The sequence below is a fragment of the Saimiri boliviensis genome, chromosome 11 (assembly GCF_048565385.1).
Source record: "Saimiri boliviensis isolate mSaiBol1 chromosome 11, mSaiBol1.pri, whole genome shotgun sequence".
Classification (NCBI taxonomy): Eukaryota; Metazoa; Chordata; class Mammalia; order Primates; family Cebidae; genus Saimiri; species Saimiri boliviensis.
The window spans coordinates 19374325-19393791 of NC_133459.1; the positions used below are offsets into that span (position 1 = coordinate 19374325).

Consider the following 19467-nt stretch of genomic DNA (forward strand, 5'->3'; position numbering starts at 1 on the left):
AGAATCTCAGATGTATTTAAAAATTAGACCTTTTTTTTAAAGTCACGTTAGAGTTATCTGATGAAATAAACCACCTTGCTCTACAAATCTAAGTAGGAACCTTTGATCATCTGTGTGCAAATTCTTTAAAAATAATCTTTATTACTGCATAACAGATGTACACAGTTTCAGTGTACACATAAAAACTTAATATATTCATATCAAAGATACATACTTATCTTTTCTTTATGCTAGGAGCATTTGAACTCTTCTAGCTATTTCAAAATGTACAATAGATTATTGTAAACTATAGTCACCCTACTGACCTACCAAACATTAGGTCTTATTTCTTCTATCAAACCAAAAGGTATATACAAATTGATTTTAAACTATGAAACAGCATAACAAAGCAAGGATCTCTGTTCATCAAATGTCCCATTTAAAAACTTGAGAGAATCCGCCCCAACTTACATGCCTATTTAAAGTCTACAAGGCTTTACATATTATTGAAGAGCACCTTTTTAAGTCAAGGGAGATTACTGATGATGATATTTCATTAAAGATAAAGAACAACATAATTTAATTTAGTAACCACTAAATTTAGAACACAAAGAAGAGAGATCCCTTTTTATTGTAGTCACCACTAAAACAAAACCATACCCATATGCATAAAGGTACAGAATGAGTGCCTATGACAAAATGAAATTTTAAAAGATTGGATTTGTTTACATTATACTAGGTATCACCTCCAAATTCTTCGTGCGGGAATGTAACTACTGACTGCACTTATCAACTTATAACATGAATATCACAATGGAAGCTGTAGACCCAGTTCTAGGAAACCATTACTGCTAAACCATGAAATGAACTACAGTTGACCCTTGAACAATTCAGGAGCTAGAGGCACTGATCCCACACAGTTGAAAATCCGCATAAAACTTTTGACTCTCCAAAAATTTAACTAGTAACAGCCTACTGTTGACTCAAAGCTTTACCGATAAAACATATTTTTTCTCGGTATGCATGTATGTTATGTATAATACATTCTATATTCTTACAATAATGTAAGCTAGAAGAAAATGTGTTTAAGAAAACTATCAGGAAGAGAAAATACATTTACAATACCATACTGTATTTATCAATACCATCAGTTTATGTCATCTGTTTACAAGATAAATCATCTGTCTAAAATGGTGGGACACTGCAGACCTAAATCTGTAGTATGTATCCAGCAATTCACCTTTTTCTTGTAATGTTATCACTTTTCTCTGCTTCTTGGAAGTACTGCCAGCATCACTGGTGGCACTCTATATGGGTCCCATGGCATTATTCAAGGTTTATGAAAATGCATTAAACATGAACAAAATATGCAAGAATGAAGAGAGATCACTTTTTACTATGAGGCACAATTTACAGGAGTGATGAACTGCTCACCTGAAGATGATTAGTGTCATAGGGTATTTTAAGCAGATATTCCCAACATTTGAGCTCATGAAAATAGCAACAGGAGGTGGCTATAAAATTACATCAGTACAGTATGTACTACAGTTAACTTCATGTAGTTAGGGTGCAATATTGTCTCTTTTAGCTTTTTTTTTTTTGAGAGACAAGATCTTGCTATGTTGCCCAGGCTGGTCTTACACTCCTGGACTGAAGCAACCCTCCCATCTTGCTTCCCAAAGTGCTAGGATTACAGGCGTGTACCACCATGTCCAGATTGCACATTTATGTCTGTTTACATTTCTCTGAATTGCAAATGGCATCATGTGTGGTCTGTATTTGTGTACCTAAGTTCTGATAAATTTTAACTTTTATAATAGATTTGTATATATTTTATGGCACTAAATGAAAAAGTAGACTAGTATCTACATATATTTCATGCATTCAAGATATACCTAAATTTTTCTTTTTTTGATAATTTTAGGCAGCGTGTGATTTGGGAGTTTTTTCAAGTTATCACAATATTGAAAAAATTTTCCAATATATTTACTGAAAAAAATTATCATATAAATGAACCCATTTTGTTCAAGGGTCAATTATAGTAAATGGTCACGGAAGTTAAGGTTTGCAGGTATCAACTTCATAAGCAGGTCTACAAAAGACTGAATAACCTGATGCTTTAGTAATTTTCCAAAATGGTAGAAGATGTATCTTTCCTAAAATACGTTATTAAATCATAATCTCCAACCTTTTCTCTACCACAAAGCCCCATAGCATAGTAATCTCTCCCATATTATAACTGTGTTTCACTACAAGAATAATTCTAAAAGCTGTGGGGGGGGGGGCGGGGTGGTGGGCAAAAAGAATAGATCAAGGAAGAAGGGTACATAAATTCATTTTTTAAAATGAAGTTATTTTTGGCTGGGCATGGTGGCTCAAGCCTGTAATCCCAGTGTTTTGGCTAGGCGAGCAGATCACTTGAGGCCAGGAGTTCAAGACCAGCCTGGGTCAACATGATGAAACCCCAACTTTACTAAAAATACAAAAATTTAGTCACTGTGGTGGCATGTGCCTGTAATCCCAGCTACTTGGGAGGCTGAGGCAGGAGAATCACTTGAACCCAGGAGGCAAAGGTTGCAGTGAGCCGAGACTATGCCACTGCACTTGCACTCTTGCCTGGGTGACAGAGTGAGTGAGACTCCACCTAAAATTAGAAAAAAAAAATTAAGTGATTTTGATACAACATTCATTCCCTTTAAAAGTAGACAATTTTGATACAGCATCATGTATTTATTTTTAACCTATAGGGTTTCCATGAAGATTATTAGGCATAATAGCTAGCGTATTTCTAAATATAGGGATATTCCTTATGCCTTACTGTCATCATCAAGAGTTGAGAGATTTGATACTGAGAGAGTAACAAAATTCTTCCTTCTTTCCCACTTTAGTATGTAAGAACTAAAAGGGAGCTCTCAGATTATTTCATGCAATTCCTCATTTTACGGATGAAAAACTAGGGGTTTTAAGAACTTAATGTTCTGACTCACTATTATAAATCTAAGTTACAGAGTGAAAACCAGCAGCAGGTGTTCTAGGGCTCCCTGATATCCACCTATGCACCTCCATCTGTGCACTGTGATCCTCTGTATGGACACATGCATATATACATATACATATTTCCTAAATACGTGAGATATAAAATCTCTACTAGATATCTCAGAAAATTTTAAGCCTTAAAAAGAATAGTTTCAAATTCCATTTACTTCTCATTAGGGTAAAAATAGCAGTAGCAAAAATTTGTTTCTCCTCACAGAAATCCAATGCAGTTTCCTCAATTAACTTGTAGGTTGTGTCACAAATTTAATATAATGGCTGCCTCAGCATCCACTTTTAGGCCTGGCATACGTTTTTGAAACCCAGTTGTACCGTTTCACCTTTGGCCTACTTCAAACGTTTCCTTCCTGTGTAGTTGCTTGCAACAGACATCGTTTGTTCCTCAACTCACCAACCCAAAACACAACACATCCCACAGCTGCTGATCATGATAAAACCTAATGGTTTAACACCAGAGTCTTACAAGTAAGTTCACCCTTTGCGAGTGTTTTCTTTAAACTAGCAAATCCATTAACTCCAGTGGGGAAGCCTAAGGGAGGACATGGACCTTAATAAAGGTAGTCCCACAAGTCCTCTCTCTCGCTCTCTCCACCTGCTGAGTGAGTTCCCTGCTGTCTCCAGAGCTCCCTTACCAGCCTCCCATCAGCACTGCTACCCTCTCTGGAATTACTAAATAGCTAATTTTTCTTCTGTTTCATGTATTTTGGTTTCACTTCCTCATTGTGTCTCACCTGACAAACACACCCAAACGTAACTGCTCCCTGGTCAGGGCTACCTTGGTTTATGGCCACTCTTGACAGAGAGACCTCAAGACCAAATTAGATAAAAATCACAACAGTTTGATTGCTTGCCCAAATCAAACTCATTATCCCCCTCTTCAAAATTCCCCATGTAAATTCAGTATTATGTTTCACTATAAATAGAGGTATTTTTAAACTTCAAGAGGCATCCCTGACTCTCTCCCTTACATCTAGAGAAAATTTACTCCCCATTTATATATGTGCAGTACTGGTTATGCCAGCTGTGCAGGCATTAACACCAATTGTTTCCACAATCACCCCAATTTAGATGATAAATTACATGGTCATCCTTTTTAGAGTCCTTATTTAGTTAGTAAATAATTACTGAACATCTCTCCAACTGGCTTCCTCTGCTTCAACTAATTTCTCATCTGAAATATGATAATAATAGCCTTCCTTCATCTAATTTCCCATTTTTGCACATGCTGTTCCTCTGCCTAAATACCTTTTTCATTTTGTGAATACCCATGAAAGTCAGATCAAATGGCATCTCTTCGGTAAAGCCTTCTTAATAGTAATAACAGATAATATTTGCTGAATACTCATTATGCACCAGGCACTGAACTTAAAGCAATTTTTAAGCATTTTATCTCATTTAATCCTCTCATAAAGTATGATAGGTTTTACTTTTTAAATGTAGAAGCTAATGCCCTGGGAGAAAGTAATCAGGCTAAAGTTACAAAACTGAGTAGGAGCACAGAGACTTGAAACCCAGTATGCTTGGTTCAAAGTCAAAGTTTTAAGCCTCTTCCATGTTCTATTTTGCCAGTACTACCACCATTAATGGGTCTCTGATACCTGTGCTACAATTCTGCCCCACTTGATCACTTCTGCACCAGTCAGATCTTAGTAACTGGTCTTCTGTTTCCCTTTAAAGAGCCTGGGATTTCTTGGTGATACGGAAAGGCTTTGCTCTCCACAGCACAAGCAATTATGTCTAACTCTAAGCAGGTACTGCAAGGCCAAAAGTACTACAGTATCTACTGTTTAATCCTAAATTCTGATGCAGGGGGCTGTCTCATCTGTAGTCTTCTAAAGAGACATGATTCTGTATTTATATGGAATAATGTCAAAATTAAAAAATTAATAAAACTGAAGTTAAATCTAATGAGTTTTCTTTGGCCAGCAGACAGCTATTTTGTCAGTGAAATTAGGTGCCAATATTTATAACCTGTAACTTTTTTAAACATAACTAAAGATTTCTAGCTTCTTCTGAAACACTGGGTCATTTTTTTTTGAGACAGAGTCTCTCTGTTGCCCAAATTGGGAGTGCAGTAGCACAATCTCGGCTCACTTCAACCTCTACCTTCCAGTTCAAGTGATTCTCCTGCCTAAGCCTCCCAAGATGCTGGTATTACAGGTGCCTGCCACCACACCTGGCTAATTTTTTTCTATTTTTAGTAGAGACAGGGTTTCACTATGTTGGCCAGGCTGGTTTTGAACTTCTGACCTTAAGTGATCTGCCCTCCTTGGCCTCTCAAAGTGCTAGGATTACAGGTGTGAGCCACCACACCTGGCCTGAGTCAACAATTTTACACAATGTAATGATCAGGCAGCAACAACCATGTCCCTTAACCAAGGACACCCTCTCCCACTCTCTGTGTAACACTTTTCGTTTTCTTTTTTTTTTTTTTTTTGAGATGGAGTCTTACTCTGCCACCCAGGCTGGAGTGCAAGAATGCAATCTCAGCTCATTGTAACCTCAGCCTCCAGAGTAGCTGGGATTACAGGTACCTGTCACCATGCCTGACTAATTTTTGTATTTTTAGTAGAGATGGGGTTTCACCATGTTGGCCAGGCTGGTCTTGAACTCCTGACCTCAGGTTATCCACCCGCCTCCCAGAGCGCTGGGATTACAAGCCTAAGCCACCGCACCCGGCCCTCTGTGTACCACTTTCTATGATGTCCCAGAAAATGAGGTCAAATGTCAGTTGCCGTCATGATGCTTGTGCTGCTGTTTTAAAGAATAAAATGAAATATATCTAGTACATATGTCTCTGTTAAAAAGCTATGCATTCATTCCACGAATTTCATGCATTTGGATTTAAATATAAGTCATCTAATAAAATAAACTTATGCTTTATAACTGATGTGCATGTCTCAAAAAGAACTACCAACATTACAATTATTGATTGATGGCCTTCATCTGCTTAAAGTGTACATTCAATGTGCTTCATAGAGAAATATAAATTCATATCCAGAACCACAGTCTCTGGGGAAAAATAACAAAAAGATTTCTGTAGCTAAGTACAGAGGAATACCAGAAGAGGGGGGGACCAGGCTTGGAAGATTAAAGAAAACCAATCAAACCCCACAGGGCATTAAGTACAAAAAGACACATACATGTCTAAATTGAGAATTTAAACAGAAATCAGCAAAGGATTGTCTATCCTTTGTTTATCTGGCTTGACAGTAGCAACATTTTAATGTTTGAAAATACAGACTAAATTTTGACTGCACTGATCAACTAATCTCAAAGTTTTGCTATGGTGTACCCCTGCATAACAGAGCACATATACAGATTACTTCAATTTGGAAGTTTTTGTTTGTCCCATGCTCACTTCCAGGGAAGAGACTAAATATAATGCCTTCTTAACCCTTCCAAAATTAGAATATTCCTAGGGGAGTAATGAGGAACGATGAAGAATTATTAACATGACCTTACAACTCACAAATCCAGATGGACATACATACGCATCTGGATAATTTAAAGACTGAGATAATGTCAGCCAGATACCATCATTTCCAAGAGAAAACATATTATTAGAACAAAGGACCAAATTTAAGCCTTTCTCAAATTCACAGACTTTCAAGGGGCTCTATAATCCATTTGTGACTTTGATATTTAAGAACATTTTATGAACTTTTTATTTTTGTACTACTAAAGTTAAGTCAATAGTCTATCATTCTGAAATGCCCTATATATGATCATCTGTATCATTTATTTGTAAACTGGCTTCCAAGGAACCCCCTTACCATCCAGGCATAAAAGAGGAAAGAAAGCAGCCCCTTACTCTTTAACAGCTTCCTTTTATCTGTTTTTAGACACTAGGCTTTCATTTTAGACTTTTTGTTTTTTAAAGGCACACAGTCTTGCTATGTTGCCCAAGCTGGGATCAAGGAATCCTACTGTTTAACCTCCCAAATAGCTGGGACTACAGGCATGTGCCACTGCACCTGCACCTGGCTTCACTTTAGATAACTTTTAAGATCTGAAAATCACGTATCTCTAAATCACTTATCAAAATTTAAAGTAACATATTAATGAAGTACAAATCTTTTATTTTTAAGACGGAGTCTCTCTCTGTTGCCCAGGCTGGAGTGTGGAGTGCAGTGGCGCTATCTCGGCTCACTGCAGCCTTGGCCTCCTGGGTTCAAGCGATTCTCCTGCCTCAGCCTCCAGAGTAGCTGAGATTACAGGCACGCGTCACCATGCCCAACTAATAGGGGGGCATCTTTGAACGTCAAATCCCCTGTGGATACCAAGGGATGATTGTAATTAAAGAAGACACTCTCCACTCAAGAAATTCATTTATGTAGTTCTAAAAGGTAAGAAGTATACCTGTTATCTATCCTAATATGTTCTCAATAACAAAGGCAATCATTTCAAGCAATACTGTAAATACGGTAAAAATGCTAAATTCTCAACCTTAATGTTTGCATTAACGAAGTGTGCAGCACTTAAACCCTAAGGTTCTATATAAAATGTGAAATACTCATTTAATGATGAGGTTTCCACAAGAATGCAGCTCCTTTTGGTGTCATGCAATAGTTCATCAAGAAGAGTGGCAGCACCTCCCTGTGCTCTGATTGTGAAGACAATACATAAAATATATTACCAACACAAATTTTAAAATATTATTATTTGCAAAGAGAAAAAAACATAGCTGTTTAAATACCATTTAGATATTCGAGGCTGCGAGACAATTGATGGAAATGACTAGTACAGAAAGTGGCTATAGAAAAAAGAAGAGTTCAGTAGAGGTTAGTGAACAAACAGTGCCATCCATTATAGCTCACTCTGTCTTACCTGAGGAGGAGTAGGTGTGGGTGTGGGTCTTCCTATGGGTGGAGTAGGATTCCTGCTGCCACCTCCAGACATAATCTCCTCTGTTATGTCTTTACCTCCCTGGTTTGGATCTCGAATTCTTATCTATAAGGTTAAATAAAATGGCGTATGTACAGATGAGTGTCTTGTGTAGCAAATTTACACACATGCACGTAAGTTAAAGGTGCAAATTGGGAAACCTGTCAAATATCAAAAGTGATAATCACCACATTCGACTTAACTTCAATCACAGATCCAACAGATAAATTTAGGCCATTAGCTCTGACATGAACTAATTAGAATAACAAGCTAAAACAAAACTTAGTTGGCTGCATTTCTAGGTCAAAAAGGCAAACTATTAATATTTATACTTGTTTCCTAAGAACCTGTCAGACTGATTTTATTTACAATACTTAACATATAAGTTTCACAAAATACTTTCAATAGATGAAAGTTACTGCACAAAATAAAGTTTTGGGGGATTTTTGTTTTGTTTTTTCTTTTTGTTTTTTGAGACGGAGTCTCACTTTGTCGCCCAGGCTAGAGTGGAGTGGCACAATCTCGGCTCACTGTAACCTCCATTGCCCAGATTCAAGCGATTCTCACACCTCAGCCTCCTGAGCAGCTGGGACTACAGGTGCCCGCCACCACACCCAGCTGACTTTTTTTGTATTTTTAGTAGAGACAGGGTTTTGCCATGTTGGTCAGGCTGGTCTCAAACTGCTGACCTCACGTGCTTCAGTCTCCCAAAGTACTAGGATTACAGGCATGAGCCACGGTGCCCAGCCTAGAATAAAGTTTTAAATGCTATAAATGATTCTCTGAAGTTCTTTAACAAAATAAAAAATAAAAATACCCTATGAGTTAGGAATAATTTATCCTGAAAACAACTTTATATACATATATAAGAATGGTCACTGCAATCATGCCTTTTCCAGCAAAGACTGGAAAAAGGTCAACTGAGAACAGAATAGCTCGCAAATTATCTTATGTTCTTACAATTAAATACTTAACAGTCAGTAAAAAGAATGAGGCAGATCTACGTGAACTGACACAGAATAATGATTAAGATGCACTGGTAGGTGAAAAAAATGCAATAAGCGCAATAAGTACAAAAGTGTGTATGGTCTCATTTTTTTAAGAAAGCTACCTATGCTTACAGATAGAGTTGAGTCAGTAGAGTTGGTGCTTTAAAGGAGATGAGTATCTGGGTCTAGGCATTCTATTCTGGGAGAATGCTAAGATATAAAGGGCCAACTGTTGTTCATTACCACGATACCTTAATCAAGGCAGTCCACATTTCTTGAGAATTTCAAGGAATTCACTAATGAAACTATCTGGATCTGGAAGCTTTTACGGGAGTCCTTCAATTAAGACTTCTACTGCCAGCTATTGTTCAGGTATAGAAAATTATTTCTAATAACAGTTTTAAGTATAACTTTAATTCATTTATTTTACTTTCTTCTTTGGAAACATCTATGACTACTGTTTTCCAGTTTCATTATTTCTTCTATTCATTTTTCTGCATTCTGAGAGTGTTCTTCAAGTCCAACTTCTATCATGCTGATTCAACATTACCAAAGCATATAGTTTCTTGACTGTAGGGTCCTGATACACTGTCATATCCTGTTAATTATGATACATGCACAGGTAATTTGTTGCTATATAATAAAAACAAGTTTTAAACCAAAGTCTTGAACCTCATTATTATTTTCTTTGTTTCCTTGAGATACAGTTTCACACTGTCATCCAGGCTGGCGTGCAGTAGCACAACCTCGGTTCACTGCAACCTCTGCCTCCTGGTTTCAAGTGATTCTTGCGCCTCAGCCTCCTAAGTAGCTGGAATTACACGCACGAGCCTCCACACCTGGCTAATTTTTGTATTTTTAGTAGAGACGGGGTTTCACCATGTTGGCCAGGCTAGTCTCTAACTCCTGACCTAAGGTGATCTGCCCACTTTGGCCTCCAAAGCTCTGGGGTAACAGATGCGAGCCACCACACCCAGCCTGAACCTCATTAATTTTTATTAAGTTAGAGTAACTAAAAAGGATTGTTATAAGTCACCCCACTGATCTTACCTGTGTGAATGTGGGAGTCTCTCTTGAATATAAAGATCACCCATTTTGTGTGTTCTGTTGGGCAAGAAATCGCAAGCCACTCTGCTAAAATGTTCTGGAATTTGACTTTTATTTATAAAATATTTATATTTTTATAAATATATTTTATAAATATAAAAAATTTATATTACTACACTCCAATTCTCTTGGGCCTGCCTCATTAGACAAAGACAAAAAGCCCTTCTAACTTATGAAAAACAATTAGAATACAATGTCTAAACTGTTTTTTGTTTCTTAAAAGATATCTATTCCACAGGAAGGATTTTTCTTGCTATCCTTAATACTTTGGTTCTTTTTCTCTTGTGCTGTTTTCTTCTTCTGTCAATTCATACTTGAATGGAGAGCTGATTAAGACTGGTGTTGGCCAGGCACGGTAGCTCACATCTATAATTCCAGTGCTTTGGGGGAGCCGAGGCTGGCAGATTGTCTGAGCTTAGGAGTTCGAGACCACCCTGGGCAACAGAGCGAAACCCCACTTCTACTAAAATACAAAAAATTAGCCGGGCATGGTAGCGTGAGTCTGTAGTCCCAAATTACTTGGGAAGCTGAGGCATGAGAATCCCCCAAACCCCGGAGGCAGACGTTGCAGTGAGCTGAGATCACACCACTGCACTCCAGCTTGGGCTACAGAGTGAGACTCCATCTCACAACAAATAAACAAAAAGACTGCTTAAAGGAGAGTCTAGACGTGAGAACTGAGCTTAAATTCCTCACACTGAGTAAAGCCTTAGCACACTAAACCCTCCCAGATCTAAAGGTGGAGCACATGTTGTCATGTAGCATAACTAGCCCAGTGAATAATTAAAGATGATATTGTGCAAATGGTAGGAACAACTTCTAATTGCGTGCCCGTACAAATTCTCCAGGTCAAGTGGTGTAAATATAAGGGAAGAATTAAAAAAAAAAAAAAAAAAGGCGGGGGGCACAAGAATTGAGATAAAAAATGACTGGGTGAACTTATCCAATAAATAAATAGATTTTAGATTTAAAATAAGAAAAAGTAACAAAGATATCTTACAGTTTTTTTCTCTCTCTTGGCTGGAGGGGGCTGTTGCTGCGTAGGCACTATGATGGGTGCTGACTGATACACTGGCTGACTTGGGTAAAAAGGAGTTCCTAAAAAATTAGAAAAAATTAAATAGACATTCAGTTATTTTTGTCAAACACTACAGAACTATCAATGACACTGTCTCTGCATAATCCCTTTAAAAAGGTAAAAACAAAAATACTAAGCATTCTTATTCATCTCTTTCCACTAGCTCTCCTCCAGTTACTAAAGTGGTCAAGAAATTATTCCCAAAATATGTAATGTCTTCAAACATGCACAAACATCAAATATGAAAACCACTACATACCCAGTTCCTACAGACTGACGCCATAGTTATCTTCCTAAAACATGGATCATGCTATAGTATTGTGTTAAAAAATTATTCTGGAACAGGCCTGCTACATGCAATCATGACTCACACACAAAGATGTATGTGTATGTTTGTTTATGGGTTTGGTCGGGGCAGAAGAGAATATATCTGGTCATTCTGGACAGTAGGGGTGATCTAATTCTTCTTTTTACTTATGGGGAATTACTACCATAGGGAGGTATACAAAGGATTAGCAAATTTTCTAATGCTGCAGTAGAAAAAGGGCTGAGAACATACAGCCTAAAGATAAAGTACAGAATCCAAAGAATCCAGGTTCCAAACTACATTTTCTACCATTCTTGAACCCACACTGTTGTTATAGCTATAACCTACTCCTAGCTCCTATCCTTTGAGTACACCAATCTCTTCAACTTTGACTATCCAGGCCATGTGCCTGAAATTATCTTCTTCCCCTACTCCTTGTACTCTCAATGAGCTGTTTTTAACTTTCACAACTTAAGACTAATTATTATAATTACTCTGAAGCCAGAGTGTTTGGAATAGAGGTGTGGAGAAGGGGTCAAATACTGGATGGTTTGAAGGTAGAGCCTATAGATTTGCTGATGAATTGGATAGTGGTGTGAGAGAAAGAGGACTCAAGGAAAACTTGGTTTTATGCCTGAGCAAGTGAAAGAATAGAGAGACTATTTACTAAGATGAGAAGACGAGAAAAACTGAAGGAATAGAGTTTGGGGCAGAAAAATCAAAAGTTCAATTTTAGACATGTCAAGATTTGGGTGCTTATCAGATCTTCAAATAGAGATATTAAGTGGTTAGGAAGTGACACAAATCTGGAGTCACAGGATAGGTATGAGTTACAGTTATCTATCAGATTATAAACAACATTTAAACAAGACTAGATAACTCAGGAAATGAATACAGACAGAAATCGACGAAATTATTCAAGAATGAGGGGTGTGCTTAACCATATCAAATGGTGCTAAAGAGGTCAAATAAGATTTTTCAAAGTAGAAATCATCAGTGACCTTGACAAAGGTTGTTTGGGCAGAGAGGTGAGGAGTGTGAAGCCTGATCCGAGTGGATTCGATAGTGAAAGAGAACATAGAAAATGAAAACTGTGAGTACAAAATACTTTTCTTAAAAATTTTATTGTAAAAGAAAAACAGAAAAATAGAGCTATAGCTGGACAGAAATATGGAATCAAAAAAAAACCTTCCTTAATATGTCAATGAAACAGTGTGCCCATATACAGAAGACACTGTTCCAGCAGAGGAAGGGGGAAAATTGTCAGTGTGGGGGGGAAAAAAAAAAAGAGAATTGCTAGAGTAATAGCCTTAAATGGGTATAGGATGGGATCTAGCATACACATAAGAGACCAGCTTTCCACAGGAGCATGGATAATTGATCCACCATAACGAGAATGAAAAAAATATGTACGAGGGTAGTTAACACAGGTAAAATCTTTGATACTAAGTAAACAGTCAAGTAAGGTTGGCTCACTTTCATTGTCACCATGAACATCCCCACTACCACCATAATAACACTTTTCAAGTGTAAATTTCTCGGAAGCATTATGATTTGCAATACTAGAATTCTGTAGGTATCAATCAGGATGGCTGATCAGACTTGGAAAAGATCTAAGCAGAGAGCATGACTATGATTTCAGTAAGTTCAATGTAAAAAGATCAAAAAGAAAAAAGTCTCAGTAATTCTCTAACAATGTGTGAACTATTCTCAAAGCAGAGCTCAAATTAGCAATTATGGCTACTTTATTACATCACTGGCTCAAAAATTAACTCAGAAAACAAACCCCAAAAACTAGTTTAAAATGCTGCCAGGCAAGCAACACAATCTGCTCACTTCACCATATTTTTTGAGGTAAGTGAAATAAGATCCAAAAGATGGTCTCTTAAAACACACGCGCGCACACACACACACACACACACACACTCTCACACACCCCACCCCACATTCTTCTCATGAAACAATTTTAAGCCAAGACTGGGGAAGAGCCTAGTATATCACACTAATTCAATGGATAGTGCTGAATAAATACGGCAGAACAAGATAATCTCAGTATAGTGGAATCAAATGCAATTAGCAAAACATTAAGTCTTCTTCTTAACTGTGGACTCTTAGCAGAGTAGAAAATCTGCCTTACCAAATAGTAGTCTTCTTTTATAAGCTAGTCAGAAACATCTAAAAACATGTTTTAGGCTGGGCGTGATGGCTCACGCCTGTAATCCCATCACTTTGGGAGGCAAGGTGGGCAAATCACCTGAGGTCAGGAGTTCAAGACCAGCCTGACCAATATGGAGAAACCCCATTTCTACTAAAAACGAAAATACAAAATTAGCCAGGTGTGGTGGAGGGCACCTGCAATCCCAGCTACTACAGAGGCTGAGACAGGAGAATCACTTAAACCTGGAAGGCAGAGGTTGTGGTGAGCCAAGATCGTGCCATAGCACTCCAGCCTGGGCAACAAAGAGGGAAACTCCGTCTCAAAAAAAAAGTTTTACTCTACTAGAAATGTAAGTTTTGCATACCATTTATTAATTAGTTAAGTTAATTAACATCTCTGGACCTCAGATTTCTTATGCACAGAATGATGTAAATTTGTCTAAATCAAGGATCTGTTAACTACAATCTAAGAGCCAAATCTAGCCCATCACTGTTTATTTTTTTTAATAAATTGGAAGATACCCACGTACAGTCGTCTATCAATTGTCTATGGTGGATTTTACATCACAGTGGCACAGCTGAACAGCTGCAACAGAGACACATTTACTACCTAGCTCTTTACTGAAAAAAGTTTACTGATCCCAGTTCTAAATCAGTGGTTCCCAAACTTCAGTCTCCATAAAAAGTGTCAGTGATGTATGGCAAAATTGATACAATAATAATCATGAAATACAAACACACATACACATAGATACAGGTTTAACAAGTTAAAATTTTTATAAAGGACTGCTCCTATTTTGCAATTATTTCATTCCTACACTTTTGTTGTTAAAACATGAAATGACACTGGCAGTAAATGGCAGTTTTTTAAAGGTCTTACTGGCAAAATTGTTAATAGTCGTGTGTGTGTTGTGCTTTATTTTACTCTACTTTGTAGAGTAAAATACTTGTCTATGACGTGGAACCAATGGTACAGTCAATATTTAGATAAACTTAAGCACAGCAGCCAACAAACTTAAGAAACTGAAAGGCAGGAAGAGTATCTTAACACCTGTATTCCACAAAATAGCACATTGTCTGTCTTCTAAAAAACATTCAAAACCTTGAATTTTCCACAAAAACAATAAACACGGCCAGGCGTGGTGGCTCATGCCTGTAATCCTAGCACTTTGGGAGGCCAACACAGGTGGACTGCCTGAGCTCAGGAGTTCGAAACTAGCCTGGGCAACATGATGAAAGCCCATCTCTACTAAAACACCAAAAATTAGCATGGTGTGGAGGCATGTGCCTGCAGTCCCAGCTATTCAGGAAGCTGAGGTAGAAGAACTGCCTGACCCCGGGAGGCAGAGGTTGCAGTCAACCAAGATCATACCACTGCACTCCAGCGTGGGCTACAGAGCGAGATTCTGAGAAAGAAAGAAAAGAAAAAGGAAAGGGAAAGGGGAAGGGGAAGGGAAAGGAAGAGGGAGGGAGGGAGGGAGGGAGGGAAGAAGAAAGGAAAAAAAGAAGGAAGGAAAAAAGGAAGAAAGGGAGGAAAGAAGGAGAAAAGGAAAGAAGGAAGGAAGGAAGGGAGGGAGGGCAAGAGAGAGAGACAGATAGTGGTTAAATATCCAAGTCAGCAAAGAAAAATAAATTTATCCCACAATAAACCAAGAGCAGTCATAATGTTAGGATACAATCAGGTCACCAAACACAGTATTAGCTCTCCAGAAATTCACTGAATTGAATTTGGAATGTCAAATTTTCTCACCTTCACACACCACAGTGAGAGACAGACATCACAGATTCCTTGAGCTCTAATGAGCTAAATGTGATGTCCAAGCCCCACAGAAACTCAGGAAAAGAATGAAAACAAAACAACAGAGGAGGGGAAAATGAAATGGTAGAGTGAGAAAGGGGAGTATACTGAGTTGAAGCAAGGGTTAATGGGGCCTTTTACTCCTGTAAATTTTCAATCTTTTTTTTTTTTCTTTACCAACATTACTGCCACCACTAACTAATACCTAATTTTTCCATCTTGGGCCATCACTCCCTAGGTTCACCTAGAAATAATTTCAGTCTCTATCAGGTAGTCTTCTGATATAACAAGCATCAAAATGTTTCAGAAACACTTATAGGAGAAAAACTGAAACGTTTACATTGAGCAAACACTATTCATAGTTATTTTTCCTCAAAACTGTAGAAATACTGAAGAGCTGTAATTTCCCAGCAGAATTCAATGATCTTTGTTTATAGTACTTCAATGAACGTAGAAATATGCTCCGAGAATCATTATTGAAGAGTTAAACTGAGTACAGGAATAAAATGTTAGTATGATGGAGTGAACTCTAAAGCTGAGAATGTAGAGCTAAAACCTTTGGAGAAAAGACCATTCAACTCAGACACAAATTCCAGCAGAAGGGCATGAAGGAACAAATCACAGGACTCAATCCATGTCAGCTCTGTCCGAGGACACTTCTCTTCCCCAGAACAGAGAATTTCTACATCAGAACATGGAACTATGATCACATCCTCACACTTGCTTCTAATCTGAATTCGAGATTAGGACAGGAGAGGTGGTGGAGGAAAAGGAAGGTATCTGACACAGAGGGAAATGAACAACTGGGAATAGAAAGGTAAGAGAAGGAGAGATACCAAGAAGAAGAAATAGAAAGGTGAAATGTTTGTGACTTCTAGATCATTAGGCGAAGATAGCTGCCCTAAGACAGTAAAGTCTGAAGGAGCTGTAATTGATGGGAACTATTAGACCAGAACTTTTATTCTGATAAAAGGATATTAACTAGTGATAAATTTTAAAGCTAAAATATCTGTCCAAATGATTAAAATAATGCAAATTTCCATAGAGAACTAGATAATTATAATTCATTCCAAAAATGGAATATTATGAAGCTTTTAAAAGAAATGAGAGAAGTTCTGTAGATAATGAAATAGAAAGATGCCCATGAATATACTACGAGAGGAAAAAAATAACCAGGAAGTTTTATTATTTAGAGTATTATAAATATTCTGTGTCAATTTGAGTTACAAAAATTTTAAATGCAAATTAAAAAATACGTATCAAACTGTTAAATTTTATTTCTTTATGGGATGGGAAGGGAGAGAAACTGGCTATTTCAGCTTTATGCACTCTATATTATTTAAATTTTATCATTAATTTAGTTACTTTCATAATGAAATAAATTATTTTAAGATTATTGGCTGAGCATGGTGGCTCACGCCTGTAATCCCAGTACATTGGGAAGCCAAGACCAGCAGATCACCTGAGGTCAGGAGTTCAAGACCAGCCTGATCAACATGGTGAAACCCCGTCTCTTCTAAAAATACAAAAAATCAGGCATCAGGCACGGTGGCTCACACCTGTAATCCCAGCACTTTGGGAGACCAAGAGGAGTGGATCACAAGGTCAAGAGATCGAGACCATTCAGGCCAACTTGGTGAAACCCTGTCTCTACTAAAAATACAAAAATTAGCCGGGAATGGTGACAAGCGCCTGTAATCCCAGCTACTTGGGAAGCTGAGGCAGGAGAACTGCTTGAATCGGGGAGGCAGAGGTTGCAGTGAGCTAAGATCGCGCCACTGCACTCCAGCCTGGGCCACAGAGTAAGACTGAGTTTAAAAAAAAAATTAGGCAAGTGCGGTGGTGGGTGCCTGAAATCCCAGCTACCAGTGAGGCTGAGGCAGGAGAATCGCTTGAACCCGGGAGGTGGAGGTTGCAGTGAGCCAAGATTGCACCACTGCACTCAGGCCTAGGCAACAAGAGAGAAACTTCGTCTCAAATAAAAAAAAATTTTTTTAAAAGATTATTTTTCTAATATTAAGAAAAGTAGAGAAACATTATTTTAACCTAGATGATAAACTGCCCAGTTGATGACTGCTGGATCTGCATGAGAATTTACCAGAAAAGGAAGAATATCTATGAAAGGGAACAGACATCAATAATATCTGAGATATAATTATACCTAAACGACTATATTTTGATAAAAATGAATAAAATGGTATATATCTAATAGAAATAAAGTCAAAATGTTATAATATAGTATATTCAAATCTGCACATTATCTCCCTACTAGAAAACTCATCATTACTGTTTCTATACATATTGTGTAATAGTATTAAGAGCTATGAAGACGGCTGGCACAGACTTACAGCAGGAAATGGAATTATGACATTTTCTGAGTAAAGTAATCTGCATAACAGCTAAGTAAAAAGCAGATTACTATTCAGTAAGACAATTTTAAAATGATTTGTAAATTAAGACCAACTGTATTCCCTTTCAAACACAGAAATGAAAGGGAGATACTGTCCATTTTAGCGTGTTTATGCTGACTGATAATCCCATTGTTTTCCATTTTGAAAAGTCTAGATAGTAATACCCAGTGTTATTCTTAAAAATAATTTTACTTGCATTTAAGCTTTCAGAATAAGGACCTATAATGAAGGCATCAGAATTACATGAAAATGGTGACAAAGGTAAATCCAATGGTTACACAAGGAAAACATCAACAGCACTTGCAATATTCTGTCAAAGACTGGGTGAGATGTATATATAGTATAACTTTTAAACTCACATATATGCAACACTTATTGTTCTGAAAATATCAAATTTCATAGTAACAATACAACTTAATAAAGCTGAGTTAAATAAATATAATGTTTGAGACATTTAGTGAGGTTATATAAAATGTAGTATTAATCCCTTATCTGTAATTTCTGTTACCAGCGGTCAACCACAGTCTGAAAATATTAAACAAAAGATTCCAGAAATTAACTATTCATAACATTTAAATTGTAAGCCATTCTGAATAGCATGATAAAATCGTACACTATCCTGCTTCCTGTCACCAGCAACGTGAATCATCCCTTTATCTAGTGTATCCATGCTGTATACAACTCAATTATTCACTTAGCAGCCCTCTTATCAGATTAAAAAAAAAACAAAAACAAAAACAAAAAATGGCCGGTTTCAGTGGCTTAAGCCTGTAATCCCAGCACTTTGGGAGACCGAGGCGGGTGGATCACGAGGTCAAGAGATCCGAGACCATCCTGGTCAACATGGTGAAACCCCGTCTCGACTAAAAATACAAAACATTAGCTGGGCATGGTGGTGCGTGCCTGTAATCCCAGCAACTCAGGAGGCGGAGGCAGGAGAATTGCCTGAACCCAGGAGGCGGAGGTTGCGGTGAGCCGAGATCGCGCCACTGCACTCCAGCCTGGGTAACAAGAGCGAAACTCCGTTTCAAAAAAAAAAGAAAAGAAAAAAAAACCCGTGGTGTATATATAGGATACTATCTGAGATTTCAGACATCCACTGGGGGTCTTAGAATGTATTCCCTGAGGGTAAGTGAAAACCACTGTATTATCACTTTGAAATGGCAGTTTCCCAAGACAATATCAAGGTAACAGAACGCTTTTCCCTTCGCTAAAAGAAGTAAAGCCACATAACATCTGGTTGCTTTGCCTATTTTACCTCACAACTGAAGGAAAGCTTTCTTGGGCTACCTGAATCAAATCAATTTTGTTGTAAAGATTCTTAACTGAGACAATCCCAATTTTAGGAACTACATAATGGATAAATTACCATGTTAAAATAAGATTATTTAATATGCTTTTGCTTTGCTGGTAATAGGTCAATGCTTATTGAACCTCAAAAACTTAATTTTTCTAGTATCTACTAATTGTATTCCTTACTATTCACCTTCCATGGAATAAAAGAAATGTAATACGCAATAAAAATTTGTTGAATAAAATAAGTAATTTTCGTCACTTTTAGCTCAGCATTGGCTCATGTGTCATATAAGCTTGGCATTTGTTTCTCTAAATTAAAAACACTTTTAATTTTTCAAGGCATTTTCATTGGAACTAATACCCAAAACCTCCCCGATGCCATAGATCTTATCACAATTTTGCAG

At 37.5% G+C, this 19467-nt stretch overlaps 1 protein-coding gene across 34 annotated transcripts in view; it reads right to left on the reverse strand.

Moving 5' to 3' along the window:
* The window catches only part of EIF4G3 (eukaryotic translation initiation factor 4 gamma 3), a 371563-nt gene that overhangs the window by 168491 nt on the left and 183605 nt on the right, over positions 1 to 19467 (reverse strand). For all 34 annotated transcript variants that reach the window (XM_074380218.1, XM_074380217.1, XM_039473805.2 and 31 more), the window contains 2 exons: positions 11017 to 11114; positions 7864 to 7986 (listed from right to left, as the gene is read on the reverse strand). In XM_074380218.1, coding sequence (XP_074236319.1) covers positions 7864 to 7986; positions 11017 to 11114 — 221 coding nt within the window. The remainder of the gene's footprint in view (positions 1 to 7863; positions 7987 to 11016; positions 11115 to 19467) is intronic.